Source organism: Pogoniulus pusillus, chromosome Z (genome assembly GCF_015220805.1).
Source record: "Pogoniulus pusillus isolate bPogPus1 chromosome Z, bPogPus1.pri, whole genome shotgun sequence".
In the NCBI taxonomy this organism is placed as follows: domain Eukaryota; kingdom Metazoa; phylum Chordata; class Aves; order Piciformes; family Lybiidae; genus Pogoniulus; species Pogoniulus pusillus.
The window spans coordinates 96,748,034-96,760,511 of NC_087309.1; the positions used below are offsets into that span (position 1 = coordinate 96,748,034).

At 45.1% G+C, this 12,478-nt stretch overlaps 1 protein-coding gene across 2 annotated transcripts in view; it reads right to left on the reverse strand.

Annotated features, from left to right (window-relative positions):
- SNX2 (sorting nexin 2) overlaps positions 1-12,478 on the reverse strand; it is a 45,913-nt gene that overhangs the window by 10,136 nt on the left and 23,299 nt on the right. For both annotated transcript variants that reach the window (XM_064176443.1, XM_064176444.1), the window contains 3 exons: positions 7,358-7,433; positions 761-874; positions 440-533 (listed from right to left, as the gene is read on the reverse strand). In XM_064176443.1, coding sequence (XP_064032513.1) covers positions 440-533; positions 761-874; positions 7,358-7,433 — 284 coding nt within the window. The remainder of the gene's footprint in view (positions 1-439; positions 534-760; positions 875-7,357; positions 7,434-12,478) is intronic.

Sequence of the window (12,478 nt, forward strand, 5' to 3'; positions counted from 1 at the left end):
TTAATTCCTGTTTAAGAGCTTGAATTCAATTAACAGAGCAATACTAAACCAAAAGATGTTTACATAGATTTATGCAGCAACTTTTTTGTTCAGAATGTAATGACTCTTATTCTAAGACCTAGAAATACATCTATGGATGTTTACTGTAGTAGAATCACTGCTATGTATAGTATTTATACTCTGCAAGATAAAAAATGATGCCAAATCAGCACAATTAACTTCTAAGAATTACAGATATTCTGGTTAAAATTAAGATTAAAACCAAGAATATAAAAATGTTTGAGCACTAAAAGGGTAAAATTAGTAAATATCTTTACATGAAAATATATTGTGTAATTCTATTAATTAGTTAAGAGCTCTGACATACTAAGCTCATTATACCACCATTTCCTGAAGTTCTAAGCACTTCAATTCATGCACTCACACAAAAGTAAGTTACCTTTTCTGTGGCAGACTAATGCTTCAACACTGGCATGAAGTTTCCTAAGTTGCTGATCTAGATTCTCAAATTGCTGTTGTTTTTCTTCAAACCACTGATAAAAGATGAAAGTGTCCAGCATTACAAATTAGATTACCAACAACATTTCTGGTTTTAAAAGAAGCAAATTATCCATGTACTACCAGGGTGGTCAGCTCACACAGCTAAGAATTCAAGCCACAAGCAAATTAATAACCCATTTTCTACTTCTACAGCTTTAAAATGCAATTGTTGAGGCTCATTAATTCGTCTCATTATTCAAGCCGAAAAATCAGCTCTTACTGCATCCGATTCATTCATCTTGATTGTCATTTTGTTGACAGCGTCGGCAGCCTTGTTCACCATCCTCAATATTCCTGCTCCGCTCAGAGCCTGGGTGTTAACCGCTCTCGGCAGCTGGAATTGAATGACAAATAAGGGCAAACAGATTGGTTAAAAGGATGGAGGTTTAACTGGGCACAAGGGGGAAAGGAAAGGATATAGCGTTTTCTTTACTCCTATGTGCTCCAATATGGTGGAATCCAATTTCTCAGATTTACTACTTTTACATTCTCAAGAGGAAAACTTAAAAACATAGACTATTTACTTTTCTTCTACATCTTTACATTTAAATGGAACAAACAATACACTTGTCCAAAGTTATTATGAACTAGCTAAAGGTTCTAACTATCCATCTATACACTGCAGAGAACAAACTGCTACAGGAACAGAAAAGCTTTGATTTATAACAAATTATACAAAAGAAATTCTGTAAAACATTTAATAGTAATGCAAGATTTGCACTGTGTACTGATTATAAAAGCTTGATGTATTTTTGCTTTTCAACATAGGCCAGATTTCAGAACCTACCTCATGCATAAAATAATTGTGTATTTGGTTTTTAGACACCTTCATGGATAAGTTAACAAATTCTAAACATAATGGATAATATTATTCAGGTTAGTCCCAATATGCCACACAAGGTGGCCTCTATGTGAGGCCATTTACCCTTCATGTGATACTTTGTCAGCAGCATTGACAAATCCAGGGTAAGTTATCTATCAATGATACTTTTGTCAGTGGCGATGTCTCTGTGACTTATTAGTATAACTCAGATATTGACATTGGCCTAAAGACAGTGCAGTATTACAGTGAATTCAGTATGCACATATATAAAGAGATATTATGCATCTTTAACAATACTTAGATATTGTGAAATTGGTTAGACAAGTGACTACATTTCTCTATTCACACTCAGCCTAGCCAGCAGCACTGCTAGTGTTTGTGTATTATCCTAGCAATACCGCTTAAGGTAGGCTTCTACAGGCAAGAGAGATGCTTCCAAGTCAGTTTGATTCTTCATCTGACTTAACAATCAGTAACACTGACTATAGATTTTCACCATGTATGACAAGCTTCACTCCAAACTGGACAAATTCACTTGAGAAGTCACTGAACAGCAAATAGTTTTTGGTCACTACCACTCACCAGTTTTACCAGAAACAGAGGAACATATTACCTAAGAAGCCTCTGCTGTTCTGTCTTGTGATTGTCTGAAGACTATCTGTAGATTGCCATGTGAATAGAACTGAAAGTGTATATAAGAAAAATAAGTTGTGTAAAGAAATGTCTTCACTTGGAATAACCTGTGGCGTCCGTGCCACCAAATGCTACAAATGGTGAGCCCTGATGTGGTGGTCTTAACACCATGGAGAAGAAAGCATACTGGTAGCAAGCCCAGCTGAACTAAATAATACAGTGCTCCAGAGAGCTGTTGAGTTGCGTGACATTTTAAATGCCTCTACAGTTTTGAAAAGTGATCAGCTGTGAACTTTAGTAATCATGGGTCACTATATGACCAAAGAACATAATTGCATCCTCAGTGTGGTATTTGAAATCGTGGAACTGCCAGCTGCCATCACTGCTGGCACAGAAGCGGAAGGAATAGCGCCACAGCACTCAGCACTCCCTACGAACTTCTTTTGAATGCCTTGGGACTGGTTCTCGGGACTTGAAAACATCTATGGATAGTCTGTCCTTGTCTCTGTGACAAGGAGAGAGAGGGAAGGAAACTAGGGACAACTGGGGAATTGAGAGCCCAGCTGAAGTGCATCTACACCAATGCACGCAGCTTGGGTAACAAGCAGGAGGAACCAGAAGTCCTGGTCCACCAGGGTGACTATGATATGGTTGCCGTTTCAGAAACTTGGTGGGATGACAGACATGGTTGGAGTGCTATACTGGGGGGATACAGCCTCTTCAGGAGAGACAAGCAAGGGAGAAGAGGAGGAGGGGTGGCCCTGTATATTAGCAAGTCACTCCTTGCCACAGAGCTTGAGGTGAGGGACGAAGGGGTTGAGAGCTTGTGGGTTAAAATCAGAGGGAGGACTAATAAATCTGACATTCTGGTTGGAGTCTGTTACAGACCACCCAACCAGGATGAGGAAACAGACGAGATATTTTACAAACAATTGGAGGCTGTCTCAAGATCTCTCAAGATCATCAGATCTTGTCCTTGTGAGTGACTTTAACCTGCCAGATATCTGCTGGGAACTTAATTCAGCAGAGAGGAGGCAGTCCAGGAGATTTCTAGAGTGCATGGAGGACAGCTTCATGACTCAGCTGTTAAGTGAGCCTACTAGGGGCCAAGCTCAGCTTGACCTGCTGCTCTCAAACAGAGAAGGGCAGGTAGGAGAAGTGACAGTGGGAGGCTGCCTGGGGTGTAGTGATCACGAGATAGTGGAGTTTTCAATATGCAGGGAGATAGGGAGGCACTACAACAAAACCCACATCTTGGACTTTCGGAGGGCAAACTTCAATTTGCTTAAGAAACTTATTTCCAAAGTCCCCTGGGCAGCAGTCCTTAAAAACAAGGGGGTCCAGGATGGTTTGACCTACTTTAAACAGGAGCTCTGGAAGGCACAGGAACTGGCAGTTCCCACATGCCGAAAGATGAGCCGGTGGGGAAGGCGACCAGCCTGGATGAGCAAACAGCTCCTGGAGGAATTGAGGGGAAAAAAAAGGGTGTATCACCTCTGGAAGGAGGGGAAGGCTTCTCCTGACGTGTATAAGGAGGTAGCCAGATTATGCAGGAGAAAAATTAGAGAAGCTAAGGCCCAGCTAGAACTTAGGCTGGCCACTTCCATGAAAGATAATAAAAAGCACTTTTATAAATTTATCAATGTTAAAAAGAAGGGCAAGAAGAGCCTCCACTCCTTACTGGACCAGGAGGGGAACACTATAACTGATGACAAAGAAAAGGCTGAGGTCCTGAATGCCTTCTTCACCTCAGTTTTCAACAGCAAGTAGGGAGCAGGAGGCAAGTGGCCTCTTGAACTGGGGGATGGGATCGGGGAGCGGTGTGCTCCCCTGGAAATTCATGAAGAATTAGTTCAGGAACTACTGAGCCATCTGGACACCCACAAGTCCATGGGACCAGATGGGATCCATCCCAGGGTGCTAAAAGAGCTGGCAGCTGAGCTGGCCAAGCCACTCTCCATCATGTTCCAGCAGTCCTGGCTCACCGGAGAGGTCCCAGGTGATTGGAAAACAGCCAACGTGGTCCCCATCCACAAGAAGGGTCGGACAGAGGAACCTGGGAACTACAGACCCATCAGCCTGACCTCAGTGCCAGGGAAACTGATGGAGCAGGTTATCTTGGGGGTGATAAGAGCGCACCTGAGGGATGGCAAAGAGCTCAGGTCCAGCCAGCATGGGTTTAGGAAGGGCAGATCCTGCCTCTCCAACCTGATCTCCTTCTATGATCAGGTGACCCGCTTGGTGGATGTGGGGAGGCCTGTGGATGTGGTCTATCTGGACTTCAGCAAGGCCTTTGACACTGTCCCCCACAGCAAACTGCTGGCTAAGTTGTCAGCCCACGGCTTGGATGGCAACACTCTGTGCTGGGTTAGGAACTGGCTGGAGGGCCGAGCCCAGAGAGTGGTGGTGAATGGAGACACATCCAGCTGGCGGCTGTCACTAGTGGTGTCCCTCAGGGATCAGTGCTGGGCCCCATCCTCTTTAACATCTTCATAGATGATCTGGATGAGGGCATGGAGTCAGTCATTAGCAAGTTTGCAGATGACATTAAGCTGGGGGCAGATGTGGCTGGGTTGGAGGGCAGAAGGGCTCTGCAGCGGGACCTTGACCGCCTGGACAGATGGGCAGAGTCCAATGGGATGGCGTTCAATAGCTCCAAGTGCAGGGTGCTGCACTTTGGCCACAACAACCCCATGCAGAGATACAGGCTGGAGAGCAGCCAAACAGAGAGGGATCTGGGGGTGCTAACTGATACCCGCCTGCACATGAGCCAGCAGTGTGCCCAGGTGGCCAAGAGAGCCAGTGGCATCCTGGCCTGCATCAGGAATGATGTTGTCAGCAGGAGCAGGGAGGTCATTCTGCCCCTGTACTCTGCACTGGTTAGACCACACCTTGAGTACTGTGCTCAGTTCTGGGCCCCCCAGTTTAGGAGGGACATTGAGATGCTTGAGCGTGTCCAGAGAAGGGCAACGAGGCTGGTGAGAGACCTTGAGCACAAGCCCTACGAGGAGAGGCTGAGGGAGCTGGGATTGTTTAGCCTGGAGAAGAGGAGGCTCAGGGGTGACCTTATTGCTGTCCACAACTACCTGAGGGGTGGTTGTGTCCAGGAGGAGGTTGCTCTCTTCTCTCAGGTGGCCAGCGCCAGAACTAGAGGACACAGCCTCAGGCTGCGCCAGGGGAAATTTAGGCTGGAGGTGAGGAGAAAGTTCTTCACTGAGAGAGTGATTGGCTACTGCAATGGGCTGCCTGGGGAGGTGGTGGAGTCACCGTCCCAGGGACTGTTCAAGGCAAGATTGGACGTGGCACTTGGTGCCATGGTCTAGCCTTGAGCTCTGTGGTAAAGGGTTGGACTTGATGATCTGTGAGGTCTCTTCCAACCCTGATAATACTGTAATACTGTGATATTAGAATCATAGAATCAACAAGGTTGGAAGAGACCTCTAAGATCATCCAGTCCAACATATCACCCAGCCTTATCCAATCAACTATATACCTGATTTAGCTCTTGGGGGTCCAACTCTTTTATCCCTCCCAAACCTCTGTTTCATTGTGGCTTGAAGACAGTGACTATGCATTGACTATGCATTTACTCAGCCATGCATGGAGCTGGCTCCCAGCCAGCTACTGCCAACTGTCTGCAGGAGCGGCAGTGCTGCAAACTCACCTGTCCGAAATCAGCTGCAGCGGCATTTGCCGAAGAAGCCGAGTGGGGTGGGGAAGAGCAGCTGGCAGCATCAGGAAGAGAAGTGGGCAGTGTGTTACCATGAAGAAGATGGTGCTGGTAGCCATGCTATGGCTGCTGCTGTTGCCACAAGGCAGAACTGGACTCCAAGACTCTGCACTTGGACTGAGGGAAAAGGCCGGCATCAACCTCCACCCACCTGCCTGCCCAGCCATTTATCGACCGTGAAGAACGAGATGTGCCAGAAGAGATGGAGGCAGTGAAAGCCAAACTTGGTTCAAAACAAAGTCAAGTTTTGCAGGCTCAATGGCATCAGGTCATTCTTGATTTAAGTAAATAACTTGCTCGGCAGGCATTAAGCCAAGTTCCAGACTTAAAAAAGCCTACAATTTTTTTTACCTCAATAAAGTGAGGTCCCAATGAACTATTTTTAAATTTTGTAGATTGTTTAAAAGACACAACTGATGGACACAGTTTTGGATGTGTTTGTGGTACCACACAGAAAGGCTGGGGTTTTAGAGTTTGTTTTTTTTTCCTTGCTAATTGATAGTAATTGTAGTGTTAAGGTCTTTAAGTATCACCGTTTGTTTGTCACTTTGGGGAAAAAAAAAGGGAAAAAAGCAGCGGGTAGTTTTCTGCTACTGCAGGAGAGGGGAAAAGCTGCTTTGCGGGACCTACGGATAAAACTATTGCAACTTTGTTGTACCTCGTAATTTTGTAACTATTTTGCTGTGTTGAAATGGCTGGAGAAAAGGAGTCCAGCTAATTGGGCAATGTTAAGCAGTATGTTTTGTTTTGTTAAAGAGAAACTCGGGTTTTCTCCCTGCGTGTGAAGGAGAGACTGAAGAAGCCTAAGATGTGTTAATTGCCCTAACCAAATCATTAAGACCTTGAGATAAATAGAATTGTGAAATACTGCGACAATATTTAAATAAGGAAGTACAATAAGGCGTAGAAGAAATAGCCACTGAATATTTAAGTTTTAGGTTTTAAGGAATTTAAGATGTTTAACTTTTATGCAATTTAAAGTTTTAAGTGTTAAGTTTCAAGTGTTAAGTTTAAGTTTTAAGGAATTTAAATGTGTTAAGTTGAAGTTTAGGAATTTAAAGATATTTAAGTTTTAAGAAGTTTTAAGATGTTAATGTTAAGATATGTAAGTAGGTTGTATGTGATATGTTTTTCTGTCTGTCTTGCCTCACAAGAATTCACATTTGAATGTGAAAGCCTACAACAGACAAGAAAAATCAGTGTACCTGAAGTACAACTGGACATTCCGAAACTAAGAGCCTCTTGAGCAGCAAGCAATTCACCTGGCATTGGAAATCAATTACAGAACTCTGTCCCAGATGGAAAGGTAACAGAACATAAGAGCTTTTCTGGAATTGACAGGATGGTGCTATGAACTGAATTTCTTTGGCTGCTTTAACAAACAAAACAGCAGCAGTTTGCAGATATTATCTGTTCTAGAACTGCAGAACAGTCACTGACTATCACCCCTGAGTGGAAAAAGCTTCAGATAAGGAAATGAGCAATATTTTACATTGGATACGGTAGCAGAAATCAATCTGACTTGATTTCAAAGTAATTTAGGGTATTAGGTCCCAGTACAAAGAGAACATACTGCTTTGTAGGTTACCATGTCTAGAAATAAATAAGAGAACTTAAAAGAACTTAATTACCTCAGAACTTTCCAAGAACTGTCTTAAATCCGGATCCTGTAACAAGGTTGGGTGTTTTACTGTTCGTTGTAGATACCTATAATTAAATGAGACCATTAGATAACAAAACAGATTCACTGTGCATTGGGAAGTGTCCTTCACTTAAATAATGGAACACAAGGCAGCACATAACCTCCCTCGTTATCTAATAAGGCTTGAACATTTTTTAAAAAGTCACTTCTAGAGGGTCAGATGATAGTTTAGTCTCTATGACCCTTCAAATCTTTGCCCCTCTGCTGACTCTTCAAACCATATTTATGTCTCTGTCACCTTCCTCCAACAAAGTCTTAAGCTAAGTCCTACAGAGTTATAAACTAGGACCACTAAGCTGTTCAAACATTGTTGAAGTCTTACTCCAGTACTGCCACAAAACCTGTAAATTCTGACTGAAAGTAATAGAGGCTCATGCACTCCATGCCACAACACAACATGCCAAAGGTGTGGGTAGTGGTTCCTAGTATAGTTTCTTTAGACCAGAAACTCCTGAAGGTATGATTTGCCATAACTGTATGTTGCACAGTAGTAAATAATTATGCTTCATACTTTCAACAACACAATGAAATCTTCCTTATCTAATATCAGTCAATTTACAATAACAACAACGTAAAAACCCAACTGTTGAGCTTGTTTACAATAGTTTAGCGGATAGGCTTCCCCACATTGTCAAATGTCCTAAGGAGTCCAGTATGGGAGGAGTCCACAACATCCACTGAAGTTGTACACTAGCTTAAATCCTTAAACAAATAAACAAAAAAGTAGCACCTAAAGCATGCACACGAGCTTGTGAATTAAACTTTCTAATCTTCTGTCTGTTGTTTCAAGTAAGCATTCAAGAGGCAACCTAGTAACCTCTACTACAGAGACCTAAATTTGTGTGGAAGTATCTGTTCAGTTAAGTAAGAAAAATTACTCTAATCCTAGCACTTATTCCAAGTCTTCATATTTCACACATCGTATCATTCATAGAATCATAGAATTAACCAGGTTGGAAAAGACCTCTAAGATCATTGAGTCCAACCTATTGCCTTTCTAAATAACTAAAATATGGCACAACAATGCCTCATCCAGCCTCCTCTTAAACACCTTCAAGGATAATGACTCCAACACCTCCCTGGGCAGCCAGTTCTAGTGGGTAATCACTCTTTACACGAAGAACTTCTTCCTAACATGCAGCCTAAACCTGACTTGGTGCAGTTTGAGGCTGTGTCCTCTTGTTCTGTCACTGGGTGCCTGGGAGAAGAGACTAGCCCCCACCTGACTACAATCTCCTTTCAGGTAGTCACCACCACTCCTTTAGAAATAGACTTATATAACTAGAACATGTTTCACAGTTCCACTCCAAGTGACAGAACAGCTTCAGGTGCAGTTTTCACTGGCAGATGTGTTCTATGCCGATTTTCAGTAACTAAGATGAAGCAACCTCCCAGTATTCTGAGTTTCAGTATAATTTCAAATGTTATTCTGTTACTTAGGAAAGACATTAGCAAGGAAACTCTAAAGAGATGTTTTTCTTTAAGATTGGCTGTGGAAATCTAGAAGATCAAGAGCTATATGTATTACATTTTACAGGTCTTTCCACATACACTCTAAAATCTTCAACTTTTGCTAATTTTATAGTTTAACTGAAATTGTTATATGATGTATTGTTCAGATATGACACAAGGCTGAAAGGGAAGGTACAAAAGAGCAACATGCTCTGCAGTCCCCCTTGCCAGAGGGAGACGAACAGAGCAACCAAGAAGAATGGATGCAGGTGCCTGCCAGAAGGGGCAAGGGAAAACCCTTCCAGCCATCTTCACATCCCCAGCTGCCCTTACATAACAGATATAGGGCACTAGAGGTTGAGGATGAGGTGATCCTGGAGCAGGCAGAAGCATCACCGGCTGGGAGGGCAACTGAGACAAATCAGTTGCCCGCTCGCATCAGAACAAGTACCCAGAAGAAAAAGAGGAGGGTAATTGTTATTGGTCACTCCCTTCTGCAGGGAACAGAGGGCCCCATATGCCGGCCAGACCCCTTCCACAGGGAGCTCTGCTGCCTCCCTGGAGCCCGGGTCAGGGATGTTACCAGGAGGCTGCCTACTGTAGTGCAGCCCTCTGATTACTATCCCTTATTAGTTATACAGGCAGGGAATGATGAGATTAATAACAGAGGGCTAAAAGCTATCAAAAGGGACTTTAAGACACTGGGGAAAGCAGTTGAGGAAGCAGGGGCACAGGTAATCTTTTCATCTATACCCTTAGTCACAGGCTGGAATACAGAGAAGAATAGGAAAGCATATTTGATGAACAAGTGGCTCAGAGGTTGGTGCATCCAACATAACTTTGGATTCTTTGATATTGGGGAACTTCATCTTGCCATAGGTCTGCAATCAGCAGATGGGACACAACTATCACAGAAGGGGAGAAGGACCCTGGCACATAAGCTGGCTGGGCTTGTTGAGAGGGCTTTAAACTAGAATGGAAGGGGGAGGGGGTTAAACATGACAGCACCAGAGATAAATCAAAGGGAATTGAGGATGGTAGGCCAGAGCTAGGAGTAAAAGCAGCAGCCCAGCTGAAGTGCATGTACACTAATGCACGCAGTATGGGTAACAAGAGGAGCTGGAAGCTCTGGTGCTGGAGGAAAACTATGATATTGTCGCCATCACTGAAACGTGGTGGGATGGCTCACATGATTGGTGTGCTGTAATCAATGGCTACAGACTCTTCAGGAGAGACAGGCAAGGGAGGAAGGGCGGGGGAGTGGCTCTGTATATTAGGGATGCTCTGGATGTCGTGGAGGTAGAAATCAAAGATGTTCAAGTTGAGTCATTATGGGTGAGACTCAAGGCGAAGACCAACAAGGCTGATATCCTGGTTGGAGTCTGTTACAGACCACCCAACCAGGAAGAAGAGGTTGATTTATTACTCTTTAAGCAACTGGAGGCTGCCTCAAGATCACCTGCCCTTGTTCTGGTGGGCGACTTTAACCTACCAGACATCTGCTGGGACTTAAACACTGCAGAGAAGAGGCAGTCTAGAAGGTTTCTGCAATGTGTGGAAGACAACTTCCTATCCCAGCTGTTACGTGAGCCTACCAGGGGGGCAGCCCTGCTTGACCTGCTGCTCACAAACAGAGAGGGGCTGGTAGAGGATGTGGTGGTTGGAGGCTGCCTGGGGTCCAGTGACCATGAAATTATAGAGTTTTCAATACATGGAGAAACCAGGAGGGGCATCAACAGAACCTCCACACTGGACTTCCAAAGGGCAGACTTCAGCCTATTTAAGGAACTAATTCAGAAAGTTCCTTGGGAAATAGCCCTTAGAAACAAAGGGGTCCAGGAAGGTTGGACCTGCTTCAAGAAAGAACTCCTGAAGGCACAGGAGCAGGCAGTGCCACTGAGCCGGAAGACGAGCCGACGAGGGAGGCAGCCAGGCTGGATGGACAGGGAGCTGCTGAAGGAATTAAAGATTAAAAAGAGAGTGTATCACCTTTGGAAAAGAGGGGAGGTGTCCCAGGAGAAGTTCAAGGAGGTTGCTAGGTCTTGTAGAGGAAAAATTAGAGAGGCAAAAGCCCACTTGGAGCTCAGGCTGGCCACGGCTGCCAAGGAAAATAAAAAGTGTTTCTTTAAACATATGAATGGCAAGAGAAGGGCCAAGGACAACCTCCAGTCCTTACTAGATAGAGAGGGGAACATAGTGACAAAGGATGAGGAAAAGGCAGAGGTGCTTAACACCTTCTTTGTCTCAATCTTCACTAGTGGGACAGGTTGTCTCCAGGACAGCTGGACTCCTGAAGTGGTGGATGGAGTCAGGGACCAGTACAGTCCCCCTCTAATCCATGAGGAAGCAGTAAGGGACCTGCTGAGTCACTTGGATCCTCACAAGTCCATGGGACCGGATGGGATCCACCCTAGGGTGCTGAGAGAGCTGGCAGCTGAGCTGGCCAAGCCACTCTCCATCATTTATCAGCAGTCCTGGCTCACTGGAGAGGTCCCTGAAGACTGGAAGCTGGCCAATGTGATTCCCATACACAAGAAGGGTCGTAAGGAGGAGCCAGAAAACTACAGACCTGCCAGCCTGACCTCAGTGCCAGGCAAGGTCATGGAACAGGTCATCTTGGGTGCCATCACAAAGCACCTACAGGATAGCCAAGGGATCAGGCCCAGCCAGCATGGGTTTAGGAAGGGCAGGTCCTGCCTCACCAACCTGATCTCCTTTTATGATCAGGTTACCCGCCTGGTGAATGTGGGGAAGGCTGTGGATGTAGTCTACTTGGACTTCAGCAAAGCCTTTGACACTGTCTGCCACAAGAAGCTCCTAGCCAAGCTGGCAGCTCATGGCTTGGACAGATTCACTCTGTGCTGGATCAAGAACTGGCTGGATGGCAGAGCTCAGAGAGTGGTGGTGAATGGTGCCACATCCAGTTGGCAGCCAGTCACTAGTGGTGTTCCCCAAGGATCAGTGCTGGGCCCAGTCCTGTTCAATATCTTTATTGATGATCTGGACGAGGGCATTGAGTCCAGCATCAGTAAGTTTGCAGATGACACCAAGTTAGGAGCAGGTGTTGATCTGTTGGAAGGTAGGAGAGCCCTGCAGAGGGACCTGGACAGGCTGGATGGGTGGACAGAGGCCAATGGGATGAGATTTAACAAGGCCAAGTGCAGGGTTCTGCACTTTGGCCACAATAACCCCAAGCAGCGCTACAGGCTGGGGACTGAGTGACTGGAGAGCAGCCAGGAGGAGAGGGACCTGGGGGTACTGATAGATAGTAAGCTGAAGATGAGCCAGCAGTGTGCCCAGGTGGCCAAGAGAGCCAATGGCATCCTGGCCTGCATCAGGAACAGTGTGGCCAGTAGGACAAGGGAAGTTATTCTTCCCCTGTACTCAGCACTGGTCAGGCCACACCTTGAGTACTGTGTCCAGTTCTGGGCCCCTCAATTCAAGAAAGATGTTGAGGTGCTGGAACATGTCCAGAGAAGGGCAACAAAGCTGGTGAGGGGCCTGGAACACAAATCCTATGAGGAGAGGTTGAGGGAACTGGGCCTGTTTAGCCTGGAGAAGAGGAGGCTCAGGGGTGATCTTATTACTGTCTACAACT